The sequence below is a fragment of the Salvelinus alpinus genome, chromosome 10 (assembly GCF_045679555.1).
Source record: "Salvelinus alpinus chromosome 10, SLU_Salpinus.1, whole genome shotgun sequence".
Lineage (NCBI taxonomy): Eukaryota > Metazoa > Chordata > Actinopteri > Salmoniformes > Salmonidae > Salvelinus > Salvelinus alpinus.
Window position 1 is genome coordinate 19,646,333 of NC_092095.1, and position 27,978 is coordinate 19,674,310.

General features: G+C 44.1%; 1 protein-coding gene across 3 annotated transcripts; it reads right to left on the reverse strand.

Moving 5' to 3' along the window:
- Positions 1 to 235: 235 nt before the first annotated feature.
- LOC139531664 (high affinity 3',5'-cyclic-AMP phosphodiesterase 7A-like) lies at positions 236 to 27,846 on the reverse strand. Of its 3 annotated transcripts, XM_071328323.1 has the most exons (13): positions 26,814 to 27,085; positions 9,195 to 9,255; positions 7,668 to 7,700; positions 7,133 to 7,222; positions 4,157 to 4,350; positions 3,971 to 4,034; positions 3,466 to 3,662; positions 3,165 to 3,296; positions 1,803 to 1,894; positions 1,543 to 1,687; positions 1,315 to 1,411; positions 1,153 to 1,233; positions 596 to 1,042 (listed from the first exon to the last, which is right to left on the reverse strand). In XM_071328323.1, the coding sequence occupies exons 1-13, from the start codon at positions 26,949 to 26,951 to the stop codon at positions 729 to 731; spliced, it is 1,638 nt and encodes a 545-aa protein (XP_071184424.1). In that variant the 5' UTR covers positions 26,952 to 27,085; the 3' UTR covers positions 596 to 728. The 3 variants fall into 3 exon arrangements, with proteins under 3 accessions (XP_071184425.1, XP_071184424.1, XP_071184426.1); XM_071328324.1 differs by lacking the exon at positions 7,668 to 7,700 and having other exon boundaries at positions 236 to 1,042; positions 26,814 to 27,846; XM_071328325.1 differs by lacking the exon at positions 7,668 to 7,700 and having other exon boundaries at positions 7,133 to 7,219.
- Between the last annotated feature and the right edge of the window lie 132 nt (positions 27,847 to 27,978).

Genomic DNA, 27,978 nt, shown 5'->3' on the forward strand with positions numbered 1-27,978 from the left:
AGGAATACAATGGAGCACAGGTGGTGTTTTCTTTATGGCATCTGGTGACTGTCCGTCTGTCAGACGGAGGCTTTGTGCTCGACTTCAGCAGTGGGGCGACAGTTCAAACGCTAATGTTTCTTCACATCTGTGCTTAGAAGGCATATCGCGGAACCGAAATGATTAATTTCGATGTGACAACAAAGACATCTGTAAACAGTCTTCGTTAGAGGCAGCAAAAGGACTGGGCTTGTCACTTTTTTCTTTTCTTTTTTTACATGAGGAAGAAGATTCATTATAAAAACACACACCATGTCATTTCTGTGCAGTCTTTAGAGAGCCTCTTCTCAATACTCAATGACCTTCAAAGCATCCTGTAGAACTTGGTTTGAAAATGGCACTTCAACTAGAAAAGTGTATTCTTCAGTTACTGTCATTCCCTTAGATTCACTTTGCCACCAAAATAGTGTCAAATTATAGTGACAAATAAATAAAACAAGCTAATAAAAATAACAAATACAGCAGTAGCCAAATGAGGTATCTAGGTGTTTCTCCATGTCAAGGAAAGGAATTAAAAATTAAATAAAATCAGTGGTTTGTCAAAGACGGGACGCAACAGCAACACAAACTTATGGTTCAGGTGGGGGGGTGGGGTTTGAAGTCCACACCCTGCCCCTCCCACCTGTCCCACCCAGTGTGTGGTGAGGCCAGGGGTTAAGGGTCGGGGTTGTAAGGGCAAACGTGGAGCGTCAGGACTCTTTGCTTCCCTGAGGTATTTCTTTGGAGTTGGTTGCTCCCGTGGCTGTTGCCGTGGTGATGGCTGTGGGTTCCGCAGCAGAGGCAGACTCTGGTTCTGACTCGGTGACGGCAGGCGTTGGCATGGTGACGGAGGCAGGGCTGCTAGGTTCCAGCTCTTCGGGGCTCGACGGCCGCTCCTGCTGTACTAACCCACCCCAGCTGGCCTTGTTCAGCCCCAGGTGGCCCAGCATGGTCTGGGACAGACGTGTGTCAGAGAACCGACCCCACTCGGCAAACAGAGGCTCCACCACATACGTCATGAAGCCTGGGGAAGGGAAGACGGAGACACACACAGGGTTCGAAAGGCAGGCCTAATAGAGCTTCTGGTTCTATCAATGGAATGTAGCTAGTACTTACCTAGATATCATAACTTACCAATCTGAATGTTTCCCATTGAGTTTCTCTGGCTATCACACAGTGGACTGACTTCAAGTTTGTGCTTCTTCTCAATGTCTCCTACAGAGGGATAGACAACACACACCGATCAGAAATCAACAGGATAGGTGAAGAGAAAATTAGAGATTAACGAGAGGCTACCTTGGTGAAAAAACTCTTGAGTCACTTTCTCGCTCCACTGTTTGCTCAGCTCCCAGGGTCTGCAGGGGTTGCAGATGTCCGCACACTTCAGAGCCATCTGCAAAGAGTTAGAGACAAAACAGCCAGTTCTATACAGTTTCCCCAGGCACAACTAAGAGCCACAATTACTGGTTAGTTAGCACAGTTTCCCCAGGCCCAACTAAGCCTATGGCCCAGCTGGTAACTGACCTGGAGGATGAAGTGTCGGTGGCTGGCGTTGCTCAGGCACAGGTCATCCTGGTTCAGGTGTGTTCTGAACTTCCCCAGGTACTCGTTCTGTCTGCTGATGTCAGTGGCCAGGATCAGAGAACCCAGCTGGCGCTCCATCTTCAGCCTGGTGAGATCATGAGTTTAAATAAAATGTATACTACAACAACCAACTCATTACCTTGCTCTTTAACAACGCTCTTTAGTCAAACGTTTGGCACTGGAAAAAGAACATGACTGACCCTTCCTCAGCAGGCAGGTGAGAGAACAGGCCAGTCTCTCTGAGCAGACCTACTGCAGACCGCCAGTGGTGGTTCTCCAGAACAGAGGAGTTCTACAGGCCAGAGACAGATTTTGAGAATGCTGTCATCTTGAGCTACTAACTGCATTCAATCATGGACCTCAACATTACATGGCCATCTAGTGATCTCCAGCCAGGTCTAAAGCTACAGGAGCTTGGATTGCTTTACATTCTCCCCTCTAGAGCTTGGCCAACATGACAGCGTAGCGTTAGCCAGAGGGTTATACTACAAAGCAGGATCAAAAAGTTGGCCTAAATATTCTGATATAACATTTTATTTTTTAGGAAAGATAAGCTTGTAATGGGTTTGGGCTAATTGATATCTAAGATGAGCTTTTTATTATTAATCTTTATGCCCCTTTTTACCTCCCCAATTTTGTGGTAGCCAAGTGGTAGTTAAAGCCATGTCGCTGTAACTCCCCTCCAGCCATGTCGCTGTAACTCCCCTCCAGCCTTGTCGCTGTAACTCCCCTCCAGCCATGTCGCTGTAACTCCCCTCCAGCCATGTCGCTGTAACTCCCCTCCAGCCATGTCGCTGTAACTCCCCTCCAGCCATGTCGCTGTAACTCCCCTCCAGCCTTGTCGCTGTAACTCCCCTCCAGCCTTGTCGCTGTAACTCCCCTCCAGCCTTGTCGCTGTAACTCCCCTCCAGCCTTGTCGCTGTAACTCCCCTCCAGCCTTGTCGCTGTAACTCCCCTCCAGCCTTGTCGCTGTAACTCCCCTCCAGCCTTGTCGCTGTAACTCCCCTCCAGCCTTGTCACTGTAACTCCCCTCCAGCCTTGTCGCTGTAACTCCCCTACAGATTCGGGAGAGGTGAAGATGGAGAGCCATGCGTCCTCTGAAACACAACCCTGCCAAGCCGCACTGCTTCTTGACACACTGCTCCATAACCCGGAAGCCAGCTACACCAATGTGTCAGTGAAAATACCGTCCAACTGACGACAGCTTGCAGGTGCCCGGCCCGCCACAATGAGTTGCTAGAGCGCAATGAGACAAGAAAATACCGGCCGGCCAAACCCTCCCCAAACCCAGACGACGCTGAGCCAATTGTGCGCCACCTTGTGGGTCTCCCGGTCATGGCCGGCTGTGACGCAGCCTGAGATCGAACCAGTCTGTAGTGATGCCTCAGTACTGTGATGTAGTGCCTTAAACTTGGGCCTCCTGAGTGGCACAGCGGTCTATCTTTTTAATTAACCAGAAAATCAATAGTTAGCCAACTCAGTGATCCTGCTTTGTAGTATAACCCTCTTGTCTAATATTGCTTCTAAAGTAGCTGTGGACTGCTCCAGCTATGGGCTCTCACCCTGTAGAGCTTGGCCAGGTAGTGGTTGGTCTTGATTAGGAAAGGCTGGTTGACTCCCGGGTGGTCCAGGTCATGAGTGGCAGCTGCTAACAGGCCCAGGAGGATGTCACAGGACGTCAGGGACTTGGCCAGCTATGGAGAGACAGGGAATGTCAGCTCACTTTTCTCTGCTCCAGGAGCAAATGCCTAGGCTTTAGCTCAGTGGGATAATGTTGTCAATAACCCAGTTCAAACACCCAGTAAGCTACTTCTGAATACTTTCTGTACAACAGAAAACTAGCACTGTCAATCTGTTTGCTACCTTGGGTTCTCGCAGGTAGCAGTACATGGCCTGTGTGACGTCAGCAGCATGCACAGCGTTGTGGTAGGGGTTGAGGCTGTGGTAGTCCTCCTGCACCATGACCAGGAAGCGCCACAGCTTCACCATGTCCAGCTGAAACAGCTCCAACAGACCATACTGGTTCAGGAGGTGGAAGGTCATCATCACCAGGCTGTTTCCTGCATGGAGAGGGATGTGAGATTTAGTTTAAGAGCTGGTCAGGAATAGTGTTCATGGGTGGGTAGTTGTGTTTGTGGTGGAGTTGAGCATTGCAATGAACATCTATGGAGAATGACTTAAGAGTCCACCATCCCAGTTCTACACAGCATTCAGCAAAACAAACACCAGAGGGCATCATTGTCTATAAATGTCTGATGAGTTGAAAGCAGGCCTATGCAGTCATGTCACACTCATTCTGTGAGGATGATGACATTACAAAAATGTAGGTAAAGCTCTGGGAGAAAAGATGGACATCTGTTAGAAATACCATTCGTTAATCTGTCGAAGAGGAAAATGTCGAAATTCCAGCTCCCGACCCTTTCCAGCATACACTGCAAGAGAAAAACACACACGTAAATGTAAGTCTGTGTTAAGCCATGCACATAAACATGAATTGTGTATGCATACGAGTGTATGATTGGCTCAGAGCGTATGGTCTGTGTGAGCATCAGACCTTGGCCTGTCCAATGTAGTCCTCATCCAGGATATGGAGGGGGTTGAGGTGGGTTGTTCCCCAGAGCAGACGGGACGAGTGCAGGTATCTCTGGAAGCTGAGCAGTCTGCGGAGCCGCCTACCAGACACGGGCCCAGCCGAGATGAAGCCAGGACCAGGGATAAGACTAGAGGCTGAGGTTGATTCTGAGCAGGCTGAAAACACACGGGTTTATTCAGAACATTGGAGTTGTTTAAAACAGTGGTTCTCAAACTTTTTGGGTCCAGGACCCTTTTTGTTATAGCAAATTCATCAGGGACCCCCTCATAACTCAGGTGATATAAAACTAGCATACAAGGAGTGTTACTTTGACCAGTGGTATAAAGTACTTAAGTAGTACTTTAAAGTTTTTTGGTGGGTATCTGTACTTCACTATTTAGATTTGACTACTTTTACTTCACTACATTCCTAAAGAAAATAAATGTACTTTTTACTCCATACCTTTTCCCTGACACCCAAAAGTACTTGTTACATTTTGAATGCTTAGCAGGACAGGAACATTTACTAATTCACACACTTATCAAGAGAACATCTCTGGCCATCCTTACTTCCTCTGATCTGGCGGACTCACTAATCACAAATGCTTCGTTTGTAAATGATGTCTGAGTGTTGAAGTATGCCCCTGGCTATTCGTAAATAAAATAAAAAATAAGAAAATCGTGCCGTCTGGTTTGTTTAATAAGGAATTTGAGATGAGTAAAAGTAATGACACCTTAAAAGAAAATGACTCAAGTAAAAGTGAAAGTCACCCAGTAAAATACTACTTGAAAGTATTTTGTTTTAAATATACTTAAGTTTCAGAAGTAAAAGTATAAATCAAGTATGAAAATTGGTTACTTTTTCCACCACTGACTGACTTTGGCAGTGCATGGCCGGACAAACCTTCAGGCCCTGGGAAGGATCATTTTAAAGGCCCACCTCTTGGCATCAGAGAAAAATGTGCCGTTTTCAAGCGAATGTCCTGCAATTCTACACATTTTGTCATGAGACAGAGAACATGTTGCAGTTTTAAAGCTTAAAATTAGTGCATTGCCAAAAAATATATTGAAAGAAGTACCTTACTGTGACTTTTCAATTACAAATGGTAAGAAATAAACAAATACCTTCTTAGCGAAGTACAATTTCTCAAGCAAGAATTTTGCTAGGACTGTCTGGGAGTGGTCTGAGTGGGGAGGAGAAAACTGAAAACTAGCCGTTGGCAGCAGTGGAGGCTGCTGAGGGAAGGACGGCTCAAAATAATGGCTGGAACGGAGCGAATGGAATGATATCAAACATATGGAAACTATGTGTTTGATACCATTCCACCTATTCCCGCTCCAGCCATTATCACGAGCCCATCCTCCCCAATTAAGGTGTCACCAACCTCCTGTTTAGGAACTCTTTCTAATGTACCACCTATGATGTCACCGGGCAGGCCAAAACTCTAACCCTCCAAAACAGCTGAAATTTCAAGCAAACAGGTCTTACACTAAAAGGGCATCAATTTTCTGTATTATTCCAACCTCAGACTAAACTGGGCCTTTAAGTTGAAAAATGTATGGCGTACAGTGGATACCAATATCCCTGTGAGCCTCCCAGGCCCATGTTACCAAGGGGTAAGAACATGAATTGTGGATTAATATTATAACATTGTATTACACCCTCAACTATTCCATAGCCATTTTTTTGTCGTTATCTGTTAGTAATGGTCATAAAATGTTTGTCAAAAACACAGATATGGCCGAGGACCCCTTGCAGTACAAGGTTTACAACATAGTGGATAGATTCAACCGTTTCCTGTTGTACAGAAAGAAACAGAGGGATGACATGGCGTGTCTGGTTTACACAGTAGAGGTCTATCTAATCATTTAGTAATGTACTCTGCTTGATAATCCCCAGGCACTAGAGTCGCAGACATCTGCTCCAAATCTTAAATCAGGAATGTTGCACAAATGTTTGGGTGGACTTATAATTGAGACTAAGGGCTATCCGAATGTCCAATACGTGAATGAGAACACTGATGAAACCAATAGGAACACTGATGAATTGTGAAATGGCGCCTAACCAATTGTTCGTGTGTTTTTTAGTTTTTTTTCCCCCCACGTAAGAATTTCACTGTAAGGTCTACACCGGTTGTATTCGGCGCACGTGTCAAATAAACTTTGATTTGATACCAATAAGAGCACTGATGAAACCAATAAAAATTAAATCAATAAGAATGAAAGAAGTGGACAAATGATTGATGTATATACACACTGCATTCAAGACTGGTCGACTATGAACACCACTGCCCGAGGATGGACACACACACTTACACTGCCTACACTTAGCCTACTGCTTGGACACACACACACACACACACACGTCACAAGTCATGCTTTGTCAGTGGACACCCACCCACCCCATGGCTGGAAAGTCATGGTACAACTCAGGAAGCATGTCAGCATTCCGAGGAAGGCAATTACTTTTAAACCAGGAAGTGAACACATGGAACGTCTGTCAGAGAGAGAACTCCACTGGAATGGGAGTCACTAACGTAGCAGGACTCACATTCAGGGTTGGCGGTCAATTTAAAAGATTTGAGATTGACATTCAGTTCATGAATAGAAAGTTTTACAGTATTTTCTCTACAAGACTTTGTCCAAATTAAATATCACTCCACTTCCTGAACTAGAATAGTACCCCACCCTGCTCAGTCACATACGGATCATTCAGGTTGACTTATTTACAAAGACAGTGATGGCAACTAATCAGTGTGTGAAATAAATAAGATATTCACCAACATGTCAGATGTAGCAGATCTACAGAGTTAAGACAGGTGGTACCCGCAGGGGCAGGGCTGTATGCCGGTACCATCTCTATCTCTTAACTGATCAGTGAGGGTAACTAGAGAAAATTCACACCACTACTACGCAGTGAGGAAATAGGTTTTTTGTTGTCGTCATGGTTCATACTCACAGTGTAGGGTCCGGAAGTCAACGCACAGGTACGGATAGGAACCTCTTCCTTCTGGTTCAAATCCTACCTGACTTCTCACTCGAACATCTCCTAGAGGGAAGCAACACGCACACACGTCCTCAAGAGTCATGGAACGTACAGTGGAGAAAGAGCGCTCCCACATACACAGGTCACCAACATGCTGTACTCACACACATGCACTCTCCCTCTCCTCCTCTCCAAAGGGCAGCGGCATGTAGACCACTAAGAGAACTAGGAACAGCTCAGCATGCAATGCCAGGCAAGGCTACAGTAACACTAGTATTAGTAGTCAGAGCAGCAGAGCAACCTACAGTAGACAGGTTTGTGCTTCATACTCAGAGGCGAACACTGACTATTGCTATGGTACTGGTCCAGGCAACCCAGTCAATAGTGGTCTCCTAGATGAGTCATTCAGCAGCACAGTCAGACTGATAGGCTAATGCAGCTCTTCAGCACTGACTTGTACATCAGATCAGTCATTCAGTACAGTCTCACTCCCACCAGCTTTACTTACTTGGGAACAGCTGTTTGAATATAACACAAGCCCCTAGCAAAATAGCAAAACTGGGAATTACCATTAAAGGACGGTCACATACAGCTCACAGATTTAATTTAAATATACATAAAGGTATGTATGATGTACACAAACTCACATATACATACAATCACACATCCAAGTCATTTGGTGTCTGTGTGTGAGCTGCACGTTTAAAATGTGTGATGAGATGTGGAGAGTCACGTTTTCCCCATTGTGTGCCAGCGGGCCTTGACGTCAGGGGAATATGGGTCAGACAGTTGATTTGCAATGTGCACTGACCTCTACGCTATAATGCTTTTAACCCCACTGTATGACAACAACATAGACTGGCCTAGTAATTTATCCCAGGCCCTGGCAAATAGCCTACATGTCCTGAACTGGGATGCTGCAGCACATCTTACTATGAATTTTAATATCCACCAACTCCACAAAAACACATGCTCTCAAAGCAGGCCTAATACTAGAGCCAGAGCTAACCAGGGGAACGCTAGTAGCAGAAAATTGTTGTTACATCATTGAGTTAAGTAAAATGGTCATTTAGATTGTCTTCTTGAGATGATTGAACTACTGAAGAGGTCAGTAATCAATGTTTAAAAAAAGTACAAATCTAAGTTAACTTCCAACAGAATTGTATCCGAAAATAGTTAATCAAACTATTTGCAGCACAAACCATCATAGCTTCCACCGGACAGGAAGTGAGGTCAGTGACCTGGCCAGTTGAAGGTTATAAACAGGGCCCAGAGTATTTCCTGGAAAACTCCTGGCCCTATGTATATAATCTCCCATGACAACAGAACAGGCATAAAGGTCTAATCGGTCTTAGTCTGGTCTGCTAGACTGACTGCTGGGTAGGCAGGGCTAAATCCAATTCAATAAACTATTATCCCAAAATGTTACGTGGCAGTGCAGACAACATAGAATATATACATAACCAACAAGACAGACTCTTAAACAACCACAGACATACTGGTCTAAATCGAGTGGACTCCTAGCATCCACACAGAGGACCCAGAACATTCCACAGACCTATGGGCCCAGCACGACACAGAATTAAACCTCTGCCTCAGTAAATCTCCTCAAAATTCAGAGGCTTAATTCTGTGGACCAACGGCTGACCTGGACGGACTCAGACATGACTTAAACCTTATGTGATGGAGAGATTATCAAAGAGATCAGACGAGTGATCCATCTCTCAGTCTGCTTGAATTCCTCTATCCCTTTCTAAAATCTATTTATCCCTTTTACGTTGTTACTTAACTATTATATAATATGACAAGAACAACAATATTTCAACCCTTTCCTTGATGTGCAATCTAGAGGCCTGATGCCTGTTCATTCTGAATGTGGGGACAGTGAGCAGTACTTATAGTTGCTAGTATTGAAATGCTAGTTGTGCTACAACAAAATGGCTGGTGGTGCTGCTGAGTGAGTGGGGACAGTACTTACAGTAACTAGCATAACGCTAGTTGGTGTGTACTGTATGTTACAGGGGGCAGTACTTACCGAGCATACGAATGTACAGAGCAGTCTGATCTGAGCTGTCATACGAGATGGCCCCTCGTCTCTGAAGGAGAGGAAAGACAAACAAAAAAACATTTGTGTCCAAGACATTGGTAAATCAGAAGAGCACCAGAGAAATATGCAACGATGTCAAACACTTGGATAATACTGGCGGTGCTGGCCTTCCGTCTACTAAAGTCATCTGGGTTCAACCATCCATTTAATTCCGCTGAGGACTGTTATGCTGCTGAATGGTTGGGTTCAACTGATAGACTTTTCACACAGGCTCACAAGGTGCTTCGTCTTTGTGATGGTACACACACACACTCCATCTATTTATCAGCTAGTGTGAGAAACATGCATGCTGCGTAAGCACACGCAAACACTCACACGGAGCGTGTGCGAGCGCGTGTGTACACATGACATATGCACGGTGCGTGTAGCGAGAGAGCTGGTGGGATATGGTGTGGGAAGCTCTGTACTACATGTAGGGGGAACATGCTGCTCCAGACAGACTGGGTTGAGATGTCCATCTGGTAAAACCTAAGAGTTAATCACACCTCATTTCCCCAGTAATAGGCTCCTTGTTACCGTGACGATAGAGCAAAGCTGCTTGCTGATTAGGACAGCAGCAGACGACACACTCTCCCAACGACACTAGGCTTACCAAGCACGCAGGACAGAAAGAGAGGGGGGGGGGGGGGGGGACAGTGGCAGCGAGACAACCACACACATGGAAAAAGTTAGGCAAACCCACTGTCCGACAGACCAGGCATTCCTTCTGGCTGGTACTGAGGGTAAGAGCATTCATACAGCCAAGAGGGAGGGTAAGAGCACTCATACAGCCAAGAGGGAGGGTAAGAGCATTCATACAGCCAAGAGGGAGGGTAAGAGCATTCATACAGCCAAGAGGGAGGGTAAGAGCATACATACAGCCAAGAGGGAGGGTAAGAGCACTCATACAGCCAAGAGGGAGGGTAAGAGCACTCATACAGCCAAGAGGGAGGGTAAGAGCACTCATACAGCCAAGAGGGAGGGTAAGAGCACTCATACAGCCAAGAGGGAGGGTAAGAGCATTCATACAGCCAAGAGGGAGGGTAAGAGCATTCATACAGCCAAGTCAAACATGGTTTCAAAAACGCAGACAAACATAGACCTAGGACAATACTAGAGCGCGATATATCTATCTCTCTACCTAGTAGGTGTACACTGGTGCCTGGCCCTAATCATCAGGTTGCAGTAACAGAGGATCTAACCAGGGGATATCCTCAACCTGCAGACAGATGCTCAGGCCTGTACACGGCCTTGGCTCACCTCCCCTTGCACCACACACACGATCCAGAGGGGAGGGTGGTGTCTCCAGAGCTAGTTCCCCCACAAGACTCCCCCTCCCTGGGCTGAACTTGGCTCTCCCAGGCTCTCCTCCCCTCCAGCCAGGGTGTCCCCAGATGGCACATCACTCAGGCCCGTGACGTCAATCGGCTCAGCCTCATTTGCATTCATGATACTTTACCCATTTTCATTCCCTCACTCAGTTTATTTCTCTCGCTCATCCCCGCTGGGCTCCACTCTTGAATGAAAAACAAAACGCTTTGAAGCCATATTCTCACAATGCAGTGGAGAGGCCGTTAAAACAGCAATTTATTGATGCTTACGGGTGTCAACTGAAGGTGACAGAATTATTATAAACAAAATGTTTAAGCAGGTTGTTATGGCCTAGTACCATTGGGATTGATCACATCTGAAAAACAGTCCAGAGTTATGGTGACCAGTTTAACAACAACTGTCTCACACACACATCCAACTGTAACCACTTAGAAACCCAGATAAGGATCAGGGTTCGTCTCCACCAAACTGTCGTCACAGACACCCTCTCTCTCTGGGTGTGTCCATCTCCCTCTGACCCTAAGTGTCCTCTAAGTCTAAGCTCCCATGACGGCGACGGCCAATCCAAGATCATATTTGACCGGCTTGCAAACAGGCTTGTGGTGCAGTATTTTACTGTCAACACACTGCTGTGTTTACACACAGCACCACCGCTTAGCGTGTGAGTAATATCCACCTTGTGTGCGTGGGCGGGGGGGATAAACAGACAGGCATAACCATAAGCAGAAAGACCCCAAACTACTGCATATACCCTTTTCAAACACACAGACACACCCCCCTTTGGCTGACAGCTATTGCTGGCGTGTCTGATCTGGCCTGTACCGTCACTCATCACTTCAGTGTCAGTTAGCAGCCAACTGGCAGGATTACCAGGTCCCCCTCAGGCAACTTCTCCAAGATAGTCAGAGGTCAGACTGGACTGAGGCATCAACCTCGGGCCATGTGAAAGGAAAGGGGGATACCTAGTCAGTTGCCCAACAATGCATTCAACTTAATTGAGTCTTCCACATTTAACCCAACCCCTCTGAATCAGAGGTGTGGAGGGCTGCCTGTGAAACCATAGAGATCAGGTTAGTATCTGTAGTTTGTTCAGCTTTACACAAGTAAATGACAAACAAAAAGGTGTGTCCTAAACCTTCCTTTAGTCTGAGGGAACAGTTTAAGTAAAACAAAATGTTTTTAGATGGAATTCAAGTGCACCGCATCGACACTTTTTCAGCATCGAGTTTGATCATGTGTAGCCTAGTTGACACTACTGTAGGTGTACTTGAAGCTAAATCTAAACCCAACCCGACAGCTCTACAGAGCAAACCCTGTGAATGATCATTGATGCCAAGTCTAGCAGCTCCAGGCCTTTAAAGTGGTGTTAAGCAGAGCCTGGTCAAAGCTCATCCACCCACACTTCCCTGTTTTAGCTCCAGGGCAATGTCACTTAAAATGTATGCCAAGCAAAAACCATTGATTTCAAAGTTTAACAAAACCATACAACTCATGAACAATGACTACTTTTATTAATTTACACTGACGATTTTACAAAAACACATTTACTGGAAGAGCTGTGCAGATGCAAAATTTGGTAACAGAATTTCTGTAGAATCTTTGTGTCCGTGCTTTCCAGAAACTCTTAGAATATCTGTTCCAAATGAAGATTCAACAATGTTTGCAGAAATAAAATGGGGTGTCAGCTATGACGTACACACTGACTTTGAAACTCTATTTCAATAACCAAAAGAGTTAAGTGATTTACACCCGTTACCTGAATTTAATCTTGGGTCCCTGATCTGTACTACACAGAAATGTATAATTATGGATATGAATGTCATTAGCTTCATCGTGATGTATCCTAAATTAGGTACACAAACAAAAGGTATAAATATGCAAGATCCTCTTCTGCATATTTGGGTATCATTCTCCACACTGGCTAATTGTTTTAATGAACTCTGTCCCCAAACAAGACCAAATTTGGGTCATCCGGACCGGAAACAAATCTGAACCAATCATAGTCATCTATGTTTCACAAGTTTGGACAACAAAGTACAGCACATTAGTGTACTCAACTTGTGTGCTCTGAACACTACTCTGAGCTGTACTGTCCAAACTTGTGAACCAAACTGTGGTTTGTGACTACTACGATTTCCCATTGTAGCCAATTCAATTGCAGAAATTCCATTACCCATTTTTTTTTACCAGAATTTATTTTTTTCACAAACAAAATTGATATCAGTAAAAACACTAACTAATTGATAGCTCTACCTTTCCTTGTTACTTCTGTGAACTTTCATTATTCTCCCTCACGAGGGAGAGAAATTAGAAAATATCTTAAAAGATGTGGGTTTTTGGTAACGGAACTTCAAAGCACAAGGAAATGTTTCATAGAAATCCCCCACAAAAAGTTGATATTAGTTGGAAGGGGTCTTTTACATCAAAACACAATGTTGAAGTATTCTAATACCTTTTAAGACCCCTTTGATCAGAAATCAAAGCCTTCGCTTATTACACATTTTTAGGATGGAACATGTATGCGCCTTCCTTTCTCAAAAATAGACTCTTGGCTTTCATTTGACACCCAATGTAATATGCTCCTATAAAACTTCACTTTGGTGCTCATTGGTCCTTTCACATTGAAATGACCCCCAGCGATAAAACTAGACTTCCTCACGCTGTCAGTGGTAAAAACACTGGGTCCTAGCTGAGAACAGCCCATAGACGGCATAAAAACACAGGGTACTAGCTGAGAACAGCCCATAGACGGCATAAAAACACTGGGTCCTAGCTGAGAACAGCCCATAGACGGCATAAAAACACTGGGTACTAGCTGAGAACAGCCCATAGACGGCATAAAAACACTGGGTTCTAGCTGAGAACAGCCCATAGACGGCATAAAAACACAGGGTACTAGCTGAGAACAGCCCATAGACGGCATAAAAACACTGGGTTCTAGCTGAGAACAGCCCATAGACGGCATAAAAACACTGGGTACTAGCTGAGAACAGCCCATAGACGGCATAAAAACACTGGGTTCTAGCTGAGAACAGCCCATAGACGGCATAAAAACACTGGGTACTAGCTGAGAACAGCCCATAGACGGCATAAAAACACTGGGTTCTAGCTGAGAACAGCCCATAGACGGCATAAAAACACTGGGTTCTAGCTGAGAACAGCCCATAGACGGCATAAAAACACTGGGTACTAGCTGAGAACAGCCCATAGACGGCATAAAAACACTGGGTACTAGCTGAGAACAGCCCATAGACGGCATAAAAACACTGGGTACTAGCTGAGAACAGCCCATAGACGGCATAAAAACACTGGGTACTAGCTGAGAACAGCCCATAGACGGCATAAAAACACTGGGTACTAGCTGAGAACAGCCCATAGACGGCATAAAAACACTGGGTACTAGCTGAGAACAGCCCATAGACGGCATAAAAACACTGGGTACTAGCTGAGAACAGCCCATAGACGGCATAAAAACACTGGGTACTAGCTGAGAACAGCCCATAGACGGCATAAAAACACTGGGTACTAGCTGAGAACAGCCCATAGACGGCATAAAAACACTGGGTACTAGCTGAGAACAGCCCATAGACGGCATAAAAACACTGGGTACTAGCTGAGAACAGCCCATAGACGGCATAAAAACACTGGGTACTAGCTGAGAACAGCCCATAGACGGCATAAAAACACTGGGTTCTAGCTGAGAACAGCCCATAGACGGCATAAAAACACTGGGTTCTAGCTGAGAACAGCCCATAGACGGCATAAAAACACTGGGTACTAGCTGAGAACAGCCCATAGACGGCATAAAAACACTGGGTACTAGCTGAGAACAGCCCATAGACGGCATAAAAACACTGGGTACTAGCTGAGAACAGCCCATAGACGGCATAAAAACACTGGGTACTAGCTGAGAACAGCCCATAGACGGCATAAAAACACTGGGTACTAGCTGAGAACAGCCCATAGACGGCATAAAAACACAGGGTACTAGCTGAGAACAGCCCATAGACGGCATAAAAACACTGGGTACTAGCTGAGAACAGCCCATAGACGGCATAAAAACACTGGGTACTAGCTGAGAACAGCCCATAGACGGCATAAAAACACAGGGTACTAGCTGAGAACAGCCCATAGACGGCATAAAAACACTGGGTACTAGCTGAGAACAGCCCATAGACGGCATAAAAACACTGGGTTCTAGCTGAGAACAGCCCATAGACGGCATAAAAACACACGGTACTAGCTAGGGCTGGGTGATATCGAATGAATATGTTTTAGCACGATGTTCCAAGAATCGAGGTTGTCTTTTTAGTCTCATCCCAGTCGCTCCTTTGGTGCACCTTTCCACTCCACAGGGACACCAAGCCTCTCCAGCTGCCACTCACAACAATGACAAAAGATGATCTTCCTCTCTGACAACAAGCAGTTTTAACTCGCTATTTGCATTTATGGTTTGGTCCAACATATAAAAAGGCCAGCTTCCTGGAGACGCCTCTTCACTGTTGACGTTGAGACTGGTGTTTTGTGGGTATTATTTAATGAAGCTGCCAGTTTCTCAAACTACACACTAAATGTACTTGTCCTCTTGCTCAGTAGTGCACTGGGGCCTCCAACTCCTCTATTCTGGTTAGAGACCGTTTGTGCTGTTCTGTGAAGGGAGTAGTACACAGCGTTGTACAAGATCTTCAGTTTCTTACATTGAATAGCCTTCATTTCCCAGAACAAGAATAGACTGACGAGTTTCAGAAGAAAGGTCTTTGTTTCTGGCCATTTAGAGCTTGTAATTGAATCCACAAATGCTGATGCTCCAGATACTCAACTAGTCTGAAGGCCAGTTGTATTGCTTCTTTAGAATCAGAGCAACAGTTTTCAGCTGTACTAACATAATTGCAAAATGTTTTTCTAATGATCAATTAGCCTTTTAAAAATAATAAACTCGGATTAGCTAACACAACGTGCCATTGGAACACAGGAGTGATGGTTGCTGATATTGGGCCTCTGTTTGCCTATGTAGATATTCTATTAAATATCAGCCGTTTCCAGCTACAATATCTACACTGCATGTGATCAATTTGATGTTAATTTAAAATGGACAAAAAAAGTGCTTTTCTTTCAAAAACAAGGACATTTCTAAGTGACCCCAAACTTTTGAACGGTAATGCATTTCACTGTACAGCCTTACCTATGGATCGTGGATCAATGACATGGGGTATCAATCTACTCAGTGACACCGAGAACGTTAGCGTCGTAGCTCTTATTGCAGCACTCTGAAACTACTGAATTGAGCCACATTTATTGTCAACCTGTGTATTGAACACTATTCCTGAGAAAAAACAATACTGTGTGGATGTCGGAGTCTGATAACGCAGAGGGTATTGAGTAGACTGTTAGCCCATTTCATTGATCCCCAATCCTTAGGTAAAGCTGTACAGTGCATTATGAACAATAGGCTGACTGGGGAGGGGATTTCACACAGTCACGCGATAAGCTACAATGCTAATATTTGCGTAAACTCTTCAGTTGTGTTCTGTGGGTGTCACCAAGTAGACTGATACCCCATTTCTTTGTGTCACATTCCAACCTTGTTTAACATTATCTAGTCTAAATATGGCATGATTCCACCAATTGTAACCTTCTGCATCACCTTTAAAAAAACAAGGAGGTACTTTTATTTTGAAGGCAAACCACAAATTCCACTATTGTGCCCAATCCTTATTGTGGCTAGCTTCACAACATAACTCGGTCAGGTCGAGCCTCACTAGCCAGATGAAGCTAGCTGGCTGTTTATAACGTTAGCTTTGGGCAACAGGGTTAAGTAGCTGGCTAGCTATTTGTCATGAACTGAATTTTAATAGGTGAACAACAATACTTACAAGGATTCCTAAATCATTGCTAAGAATAGTTTAAATGACTGCAGTTTCTACTGGTCATTGTTTTCAGGCTGGTTGTATTGGTGCTAGCTAGGTGCTAAAGCTAGCTACCTCAGAAGTTGCGAGCAAACAAATAATGCTTTATTACCGACGCGGTATTGTAAACAAATCGTTCGTGGCCGGTGTTTGCAGACTTTTTTGTACAGCACTACTGATAGTGGTTGCGCTTGGCTTGCACGTGCAAATTCAGAACACACATTCTATAATAGAACGGTGTTATTTGACGTGTCAAATTAAAAGCTTATTTAACGTGTCAAATAGTGTTATTTGACTTGCAAAGACCCAAACAGCGTGCCATAGTATGTCGTGAAGTTAATAGCAGTGACGCTATTACTGTAACTCCGGTAGGGCAACATCTGAACAATAGCGCACTTGGTAACGTTAGTGTGTACCGATGCTCAACCAGTCGCGAAAGACAACATCACCCACGACAGAGAACGGTTGATTGTCAAGGGCAATGAATTCCATTATCGTGGCATTAATGGATTTCGCCTTTGAGTTGTCTCACTGAAATTCTTACGCTTTCCACACAGCAGACATTATGGGCTAGGTTAGGAATGCTGTGTTGCAGGTGTAGCGCAAAATTTTACGTGGCGTCATTACGTCATATAGGTATGCACGTCTGCTTCGCACATCCGCATTAAACTAGACGTCAGGCCAATATCAATATTGGCATTTTTAGCTAATATCGTCCAATTCCAATATGTTCACTGATATATCATGCATCCCTACATATCCACACCAGAAGTCATGGATTACAGACAACATCCGCACCGAGCTAAAGCTGCCGCTTTTAAGGAGCGGGACACAATTTTATTTATCTGCATACGCCCTCAAACAGGGAAAGCATCACAGGACCAAGAGAGTCCTGTTACACAAGCTCTGACGCTCATTGGATGTGGCAGGGCTTGCAAACTATCATGAATTACAAAGGGAAAACAAGCCACGAGCTGTCCAGTGGCGTGAGCCTATTATACAAGCTGTGTCTTCACTGACATTTTTCAACCTCTCCCTGACCCAGTCTGTAATATGTACATGTTTCAAGCAAACCACCATAGTCCCAGTGCCCAAGAACACCAAGGTAACCTGTCTAAATGACTATTCCCCCCCAGTAAAAACCCAGTTTGGGTTTATACTTTACCATATAATGGTATTTCAATGTCTGGTTTGTTAAATATGATACACCATGTGTAACATCCATTTTTATAATTTAATCCTCTACTTGAGTTCACTCACTCACCACAGAACTAGCCCCGCCCCGTCACGCAAAGAGCGCATTTGTTGTTGCTCGACCACGAAAAACTTGCGTTCAGTCTGCATGGTCAATGTAGCATATGCAACAATGTTGATAAGGATGCGGTTTCTACTTTGTGTCTTAATACAAGTTGCTGCTAAATTGTGTTAGCTGCTAATGCTAAATTGCTAGCTAATAAAATGTACTGAGTCAGAACAAACGTAGCTAGCTATACAGCCCGATACCAGTGTTGGTGTAGGCCTAAAATCAGCATGTTTGTGCAACAGTAACATCTAAACCAAAAGATGATTAGGCGATGCATGAATATGTTAGCTACATGAAGTAACTAAGAGAAAACATTTAATGTAGCCACAGATCATAAGGTCCCCTAGGAAACATTGACCAACAATTTGGTTCCTACCTTGTAGGATAACTCCTCCCTGGCATTTTCATTCATTGTCCTGTCAAACACTTATTCAAAGTGCCCACTATTATATTGTAACTATAGAATTCTAATCATTCCATTTCCATGATTCCAACAGTTCACCCAAATGTATTATGATTTGACTTGTGATTTAAATCAATTGTAACATTTAGTTAAAAATAAGGTCTAGATTGTTTGCCAATATCACGCAGCCCGACAAACAGTATAAACCAATCAGAATGGAGACGACCCATTGAAATCACTTAGAATGTATGTGTTGCCACCCTAGGGTCACACTACTCATTGTATTATTCAAATACATAAAATACCGTAACAAATTAAAAAAAAAATGTGATATGATACTTTTGCAAATATCACCCAGCCCTACCTAGATGTACATAGTTGTTTTTTTTGGAAAAAGCAACAGGACCCCCCCCCCGGCCCAATACTGTCAAAACAATCTTAAGCTTTTCAATGAATTTGAATATTTGTAGCTACTTAAGTTAATACCCGCAGCCAACTTGTGCAATAGGTTAAGACATAAAGCATTAAGTCCCATTATGAAGCTTACCGTAGTTCCCCAGACCAGATGAGCTAGTCACGTGTTTGGAAATAGCGCAACGGAAGAAAGCAGGAGCTAGCGAGTCCATAGAGTTCTATATCCATCAGCAAGTCTGTTGTGCGGTGCACATGTGGTGAAGAGAAGAAAATTCTCATCCAGAAGCGGCGCTCCTAGTGGCCGGGGACTTGAATGCTGTTCATTGAATACAGCTCAGCATTCAACACCATAGTGCCCACAAAACTCATCACTAAGCTAAGGACCCCGGGACTAAACACCTCCCTCTCTAATTGGTTCCTGGACTTCCTGACGGGCCACCCCAGGTGGTAAGGGTAGGTAACAACCCATCTGCCATGCTGATCGTCAACACGGGCGCTCAGTGGTGTGGCATTAGTCCCCTCCTGTACTCCCCATTCACCCACCACTGCGTGGCCAAGCACGACTCCAACACCATCATTAAGTTCTGACAACACAACAGTGGTAGGCCTGATCACCGAAACAGCCTATAGGGAGAGGGTCAGAGACCTGGCAGTGTGGTGCCAGGACAACAAGCTCTCCCTCAACGTGAGCAAGACAAAGGAGATCATTGTGGACTACAGGAAAAGGGAGGGCCGAACACGCCCCCATTCGCATCGACAGGGCTGTAGTGGAGCGAGTCGAGAGTTAAGTTCCTTGGTGTCCACATCAACTAACACGGTCCAAACACACCTAATCATGAGTGCACGACAACACCTTTTCCCACCCTCAGGAGTAGAGGTCGACCGATTATGATTTTTCAACGCCGATACAACGCCGATACGCCGGACCAAAAAAAGCCGTTACCGATTAAATCGGCCGATTCTTTTTACAATTAATTTGTAATAATGACAATACTGAATGAACATTTATTTTAACTTATTATAATGCATCAATAAAATCAATTTAGCCTCAAATAAATAATGAAACATGTTAAATTTGGTTTAAATAATGCAAAAACAAAGTGTTGGAGAAGAAAGTAAAAGTGCAATATGTGCCATGTAAGAAAGCTAACGTTTAAGTTCCTTGCTCAGAACATGAGAACATATGAAAGCTGATGGTTCCTTTTAACATGAGTCTTCAATATTCCCAGGTAAGAAGTTTTAGGTTGTAGTTATAAAAATTATAGGACTATTTCTCTCTATACCATTTGTATTTCATATACCTTTGACTATTGGATGTTTTTATAGGCACTTTAGTATTGCCAGTTTAACAATATAGCTTCCGTCCCTCTACTCGCCCCGAACCAGGAACACGTCGACAAGTCTCAGAGCAAGGGGAACAACTACTCCAAGTCTCAGAGCGAGTGACGTCTGAAACGCTATTAGCGCGCACCCCGCTAACTAGCTAGCCATTTCACGTCGGTTACACCAGCCTAATCTCGGGAGTTGATAGGCTTGAAGTCAAACAGCTCAATGCATTGCGAAGAGCTGCTGGCAAAAACGAAGGAAAGTGCTGTTTGAATGAATGCTTACGAGCCTGCTGGTGCCTACTACCGCTCAGTCAGACTGCTCTATCAAATCATAGACTTAATTATAACACAGAAATACGAGCCTTAGGTCATTAATATAGTCGAATCCGGAAACTATCATCTCGAAAACAAGACGTTTATTCTTTCAGTGAAATACGGAACCGTTCCGTATTTTATCTAACGGGTGGCATCCATAAGTCTAAATATTCCTGTTACATTGCACAACCTTCAATGTTATGTCATAATTACGTAAAATTCTGACAAATTAGTTCGCAACGAGCCAGGCGGCCCAAACTGTTGCATATACCCTGACTCTGCGTGCAATGAACGCAAGAGAAGTGACACAATTTCACCTGGTTAATATTGCCTGCTAACCTGTATTTCTTTTAGCTAAATATGCAGGTTTAAAAACATATACTTCTGTGTATTGATTTTAGAAAGGCATTGATGTTTATGGTTAGGTACAGTCGTGCAACGATTGTGCTTTTTTCGCAAATGCGCTTTTGTTAAATCATCCCCCGTTTGGCGAAGTTGGCTGTCTTTGTTAGTAAGAAATAGTCTTCACACAGTTCGCAACGAGCCAGGCGCCCCAAACTGCTGCATATACTCCGACTCTGTTGCAAGAGAAGTGACACCATTTCCCTAGTTTATAGAAATTCATTTTAGCAGGCAATATCAACTAAATATGCAGGTTTAAAAATATATACTTGTGTATTGATTTTCAGAAAGGCGTTGATGTTTATGGTTAGGTACACGTTGGAGCAACGACAGTCCTTTTCCGCGAATGCGCACCGCATCGATTATATGCAACGCAGGACACGCTAGATAAACTAGTAATATCATCAACCATGTGTAGTTAACTAGTGATTATGATTGATTGTTTTTTATAAGATAAGTTTAATGCTAGCTAGCAACTTACCTTGGCTTCTTACTGCATTCGCGTAACAGGCAGGCTCCTCGTGGAGTGCAATGTAAAGCAGGTGGTTAGAGCGTTGGACTAGTTAACTAAGGTTGCAAGATTGAATCCCCGAGCTGACAAGGTAAAAATCTGACGTTCTGCCCCTGAACAAGGCAGTTAACCCACCGTTCCTAGGCAGTCATTGAAAATAAGAATGTGTTCTTAACTGACTTGCCTAGTTAAATAAAGGTGTAAAAAAAAAAATGACCGATTTCCGATTGTTATGAAAACGGCCCTAATTAAATCGGCCATTTCGATTAATCGGTCAACCTCCACTCAGGAGACTAGGGTAGTGCGTACGGCCCAGTACGTCACTGGGGCCAAGCTTCCTGCCATCCAGGACCTACAGTACCAGTCAAAAGTTGACACACCTACTCATTCCAGGATTTCTTTATTTTTACAATTGTCTACATTGTAGAATAATAGTGAAGACAAAACTATGAAATAACAGAATCATAACCAAAATAAATAAATAATAATTATGAGATTCTCCAAAGTAGCCACCCTTTGCCTTGTTGACTGCCAAGCTCTCTCAACCAGCTTCATGAGGTAGTCACCTGGAATGCATTACAATTAACAGGTGTGCCTTGTTAAAAGTTGATTTGTGGAATGTCTTTCCTTCTTAAGCCAATCAGTTGTGTTGTGACAAGGTAGGGGTGGTATACAGAAGATGGTCTTTTATGAAATAGGGCTAAGTCCATATTATGGCAAGAACAGCTCAAATAAGCAAATAAGCAAAGAAAAAAAGAAAAAGGAATGATGGACAGTTTATTTAAGACATGAAGGTCAGTCAGTGCGGAACATTAAGAACTTTGAAACTTTCTACAAGTGTAGTTGCAAAAACCATCAAGCTCTATGATGAAACTGGCTCTCAGGAGGACCGCCACAGGAAAGGAAGACCCAGAGTTACCTCTGCTGCAGATGATAAATTCATTAGAGTTACCAGCCTCAGAAATTGCAGAGTTCAAGTCACATCAACTGTTCAGAGGAGACTGCGTGAATCAGGCCTTCATGGTCAAATTTCTGCAAAGAAACCACTACTAAAAGGACACCAATAAGAGACTTTCTTGGGCTACGAAACATGAGCAATTAACATTAGACCGGTGGAAATCTGTCCTTTGGTCTGATGAGTCCAAATTTGAGATTATTGGTTCTAACCGCCGTGTCTGTGAGACGCAGAGTAGGTGAACGGATGACCTCCGCAATGTGTGGTTCCCACCATGAAGCATGGAGGTGGTGTGATGGTGCTTGCTGGTGACACGGTCAGTGATTCATTTAGAATTCAAGGCACACTTAACCAGCATGTCTACCACAGCATTTTACAGCGAAACGCCATCCCATCTGGTTTGCGCTTGGTGGGACTATCATTTGTTTTTCAACAGGACAGTGACCCAACACACCTCCAGGCTGTATAAGGGTTATTTGACCAAGAAGGAGAGTAATGAGTCCTGCATCAGATGACCTGGCCTCCACAATCACGCGAACTCAACCCAATTGAAATGGTTTGGGATGAGTCGGACTGCAGAGTGAAGGAAAAGCAACCAACAAGTGCTCAGCATATGTGGGAACTCCTTCAAGACTGTTGGAAAAGCATTCCAGGTGAAGCTGGTTGAGAGAATGCCAAGAGTGTGCAAAGCTGCCAAGGCAAAGGGTGGTTACTTTGAAGAATCTGAAATATATTTTGATTGGTTCAACACTTTTTGGTTGCTACATGATTCCATGTGTTATGTCATAGTTGATGTCTTCACTATTATTCTACAATGTAGAAAATAGTAAAAATAAAGATAAACCCTTGAATGAGTAGGTGTATCCAAACTTAACTGGTACTGTATATACTAGGCAGTGTTAAAGGAAGGCCTCCCAAAAAATTGTCAGACTCCAGTCACCCAAGTCATAGACTTCTCTCTGCTACCACATGGCAAGCTGTACCGGAGCACCAAGTCTAGGTCCAAAAGGCTCCTTAACAGCTTCTACCCCCAAGCTGATGAACAGCTAACAATATTTGCAATATTTTAGTCCAGCTCACCCAGCCCTAGCTGAGGTCAGTCCAGAGACAGACAGGACGTCAAACTATGGAGGAAGCCAGCAGTATGCCAATAAATTCTGGAATATCAGCCACAAACAGTGTCTGTAAACTGAGAGCTAAAAGCAGCTGGAGTCAGCAGAGCTTCATAAAGTGAAAACTTCCTCCTAAGAGTTATACCCTTGCGGTGCAATGCTGTAATACGCCATGGCACATTCCAGTAAGGCAATGCTAAAGCCATAAACCTGGACTTTACTGCAACGCAGGTTGCTGCATGTGTGTGCCAGCCACTACTTACACAAAGCCACAGATTGAGTCTACCTACTAACACTGGTTTATGGGGACACACTCCACTCCAGCACACACACACACACACTCCAGTGTCAGAGGTCATTAGGTGGGTTTAGAAGGGTTCACTGGCCTGTGAAGGAGAGGTGCACTGAGTATCTGGGATCAGGTCATCCTACACAAACCCATTGTCAAAATAACTTTGATCAGTTTCTAGGCCATAGAGGCAGTTTCATGCTACTATAGGCCAGGCAGGGCAGGTCATGGTGTTCCAGTAGAACACTTCCAGACCCATGGTGAGAGCACTGCAGACAGCAGTCAGACAGTCAACCAGGGCTTTTTACTCTGGACAACTGTCACAAAGTCATTGAAAATATTTGTATAGGGAGAGGTTTAGAATGGAGTTGTAAATGTGCTCTGTGTTGAGCCATATCAGAGATGGGGGGGGGGGGGGGGCGGGGTCATAGGCAGGAAGTGGCTCAGGCATTGAAACACCTGTAGTATGTGAAGTGAATCAAGGTAGAAATTGAATTATTCAAAACCTCCATTCCAACACTAATGTTTCTAGAATGTGTTAGTGTCAGTCAACTTAGTCTATACCTGGCCAAATACGAGAGACTTGTTGAGAACTGTATGGTTTGTTAAAGTCCTTTCTTTCCTACTATAAAGGAGCTCCTGAAGTTATGTCCTACACTCCTCCAGGGATAGATAGAGATGACTGTTAATTGAGTTTAGACCCATCTCAAACCTTTCCAGTTGAATGCCTTGATCAGGTGAGTACAGTATTTCACCAAAAGCTGACAAGGAACCACAAGCAGAAGTCATGTGAAGACAAATCTAATGAAAAAAAGACAGTGCACAGACGGCGTACTAGTCCTTTAAGGTCTACTCATTCAGATAGCCTTCATGAGAATAGTCTGTCAGTGTGGCACGTCGGAGGTTACAGCCGTGTGGTTGTGAAAGAATAGCAGCAAGACTCTTAACAGCTCCTTCAGCATTCTTACCACATCCTGAAACTACGTCAATCCAGCCACGCACACCACTACGTCAAAACCTTATCGCTTCAGTTAAGATCAACGCGCGTGCTCATGTGATCCCCTCCGCCTGCAGAAAAACAAGTGGTGCTATCTCGTCCTGTTGCGTAGCACGCTGGATCATATTTGCCAAATCTCCTTTTTCCTGTCGTAAATCAGCAAGGGACTAACCGCCGCAACTCATCAATACTGTGTTTCTGTTTACATATTGACTTTTATATCTCGGATACACACAACAAGACAAATGTCAGTTGGCTCTGTGGCCTGGCCTTATCAGTGGAGAGGTGTTTCAGTTATCAATCAATGCACCAGGCACATGGTACTGGCAGCTGCACTCTTCCCTGCATTGGCCTGGCTCTCTGGATGTAAACACCAACTCAGGAGTCAGGTGAGGCAATCCTGCCTGTGTGTGTGTCACACACCCACTTCCTCTCAATGTTTGGTTGGCCACTCCGCCGTCGAGCCCAGAAATAAAAAAAACTGGAAGCCCTACAGACAAACCAGTTGCGACCTTTGGCCATTGTCCTCTACTAGAGCATATTTTACACCCATCCACATGCAGACGGCGAGCACAAAAACACTTCTCTGATGTCATCTTTTCTTAAACCCTACACTTTCACCCCCTGAAACTCCAGCCATCTGGGAGTTTGGTGGAGAGCCAAAGCACTACCCTCAGGCACATGTTGAACCTGCTCCCTTAGTAAAGCTAGCTCTAGCCCGTCCCCTGTCCCCGCTTACACAAACACCAGGAAGCGAGCACACTGGAACCAGAACACAGCAGTGACCACAGAGGAAAATACTCACCCTTATGGCCACACAGAGGGAGAGAAACTATGTTTAGAGAGGGACAGTAGTCACTCCATGGCAAGTAGTGTGTGTGGAAAAAAAACCTATAGCAAACACATCTCCATTCCATACCCTGGTGTCCAACTACAGTGGGAAAGTCTTCACTTTTGCACCCGTTCTCATCTGCTGCACAAACCAAAACCTGATGCAAATCATTGTTTAAAAAGAACCCCACTTAACACTACAAAGCCTGTGGCTCGTTGCAAGTGAGCCGTTTCTCCCAACAAAAGGGCCAAAATAATAATTTAAACACAGCCCACCAATTACAAATGAACTGTGGCACTCAAGAGAAACAAGGGGCAAACACGACCCAGGAGCACAATAGCTCCTACAGTGTGTTTGTACACAGTGCCCGTCTGATCTAGCGCCCTGCTGTCTACGGGTTTCGCATGGGTGCATAAAACTAGAACGAGCGTTCCCCGTTCAAAACAACGTGCCATAGTGCAACATGGCAGCCATTTGGAATATTCAATAAACTGATGATCATCGCATCAGAAAACTAAGCAGTACTTTATGCAATCTAGTAATACCAAATTCTATGCCAGGACATTGATAGCCTTTGACAGATAGGGGCTGTATATCTGTTGTTGAGTGGAGGGTAATGGTGTGGCTATTTGAAAGTAGACACAGGGGTGATTGTGATGTGGAGCAATGGGCTTGACAAAAGACTAATGATATCCCACCGAAGAGGGACGCGGCTCGCACACACAGATCTCACTGCCTGGTTAATGTGTTAAGTATACAATGGCATGTGAGCGTGGGACATGAGTTATTCACCCCTGATATCACATACAATTACTCTGTAGGATGGCTAACTATCAACTACCAAACCTGAGTCGATGTCCTCATCATTTGGTGATTGTGTTAGGGTTATCAGTTCCCGCTCATATCATTATTGGTTTTCTTGCGCCAAAGTTTGCTTAACAAAATACTGTTACTCATGGGCCTAAGCTACATTGCACAACTATGCCATGAATAGGCCTACTATACAACGTGATGAGAAATCAAGGAGTAGCCAATGTGGCTCACCTATTTAACGAGAGTCTGTTAAATGTGTCTAGACTGGAACACACTAGATCGAATACAAACAAAAGTATCCAGGCAGCACGTTCCTTGGCGCACAAAGTAACAAGTAGACCGCTGTTGCAACTAACACTTGAAGGCGTTGCAACAATTCAGACAATGTAGCTTAATAATACATTGAGTTGAAGAGTGACTGCATTTAACCACGTGAACATTTTTACTGATCATTTTGTAGTTTCAGCGTGACATTGCAAATTGATAGGCTACCACCTGCAGGATTCCCATAGCACTTATATGAATCTGAAAGAAGCGATCCAATAGTTAGTTATTAGGTAGTGCATGAGATGTCATCAAATTGATTATGTAGTGTCATTATGGAGAGCCGAGACAGTTCATTTGAAACCGATCCAGTTGAAGTAATGAGGCATTACCTGTGACAGCTGCCTTGGATCAGGAGCGCCGAAGAGAGACGAGCTGGAGCTGAAACTGATGGCTCCTCTCCGGCTGAGGACATGCTTAGGAACCGGCCTGTCTAGAGGCAAAACCGGCAGCTGATAACATACTTCCATTGAACAAAGTCAGAGTTGGATCCAGATTTTAAAAAACGAATAAAAATAAGTTAAAATGGGAAATGAATTGATCAAATGGAAAGTAAAATGCAGGAAAATAATAGGGTTGATTGCAGAGCGGTATTCCTTCTTTATTGTGTGGAGGGAATCCGTTGTAATACTTCAGCAGTGAAGAAGGCTACTTATTTTTGTTCTAGGCGACTTTAAACTTGCCAAAATCTCCGTCATTAATACATTGTCTATGCCGCTAGTCTCGGTTGTTCCCATTCTATCCGGGGATTTTATTCATGCTGCTACTTAGCACCTTTTTCTACACAGATTTGGGCCCTCAAAGGACGAGGCCTCTATATTTTCTCTATCTAAATAAAAACGTTTCCTCATTGTCTTCTCAAAAACTCGTCTCAGACGTGCTTCGTCGTGATATGGCTCCGCATTGTCTCCAAATCAAAACAAAAAGGCAAGACCACTTCAAAAAAACAGCTACCGATGTACATCACTAGTGGGTGAAGTGAAAGGAATCATACGAGGAACATATTGGAGCAGTGGTTCGGTGATATTCATTCAAGATTTTCTGTGCGAGAAGAAACTATCAATATCTATATTTTTTTCCTCAATGCAAGCATAAATAGCACCGTGGTTCACCACACATCGGTCTCACTCAATGCAGCACTGTGTGATTTCAAAAGAAAGTGGCTGGCTCAAGGGGAAACCCGACGTCCATCTCACCTAAACCCGTCGTCCGGGAAAAATATTGGCACATCAAGCAAAAATAAACTGCAACGAAAAAGCAAAAATGTGAACCAAGGTAAATTGATTTCCTTTAACTACCTAGCTACCTTTCTAAACATGAGACTTCTCTCGAACACACCACCTGCCAGAGATGGAGCTGTTAGAGAGCGAACAAGACGCCCTTGTCCAACTTATCCAATTGCAGCATGGCTACCTGTGTCACATCTATAGTGATTGGACAATGGCGTAGGTTTTGTTTGCAACAAGCCACACTATTGGCTACATGTCCAGGTCGATC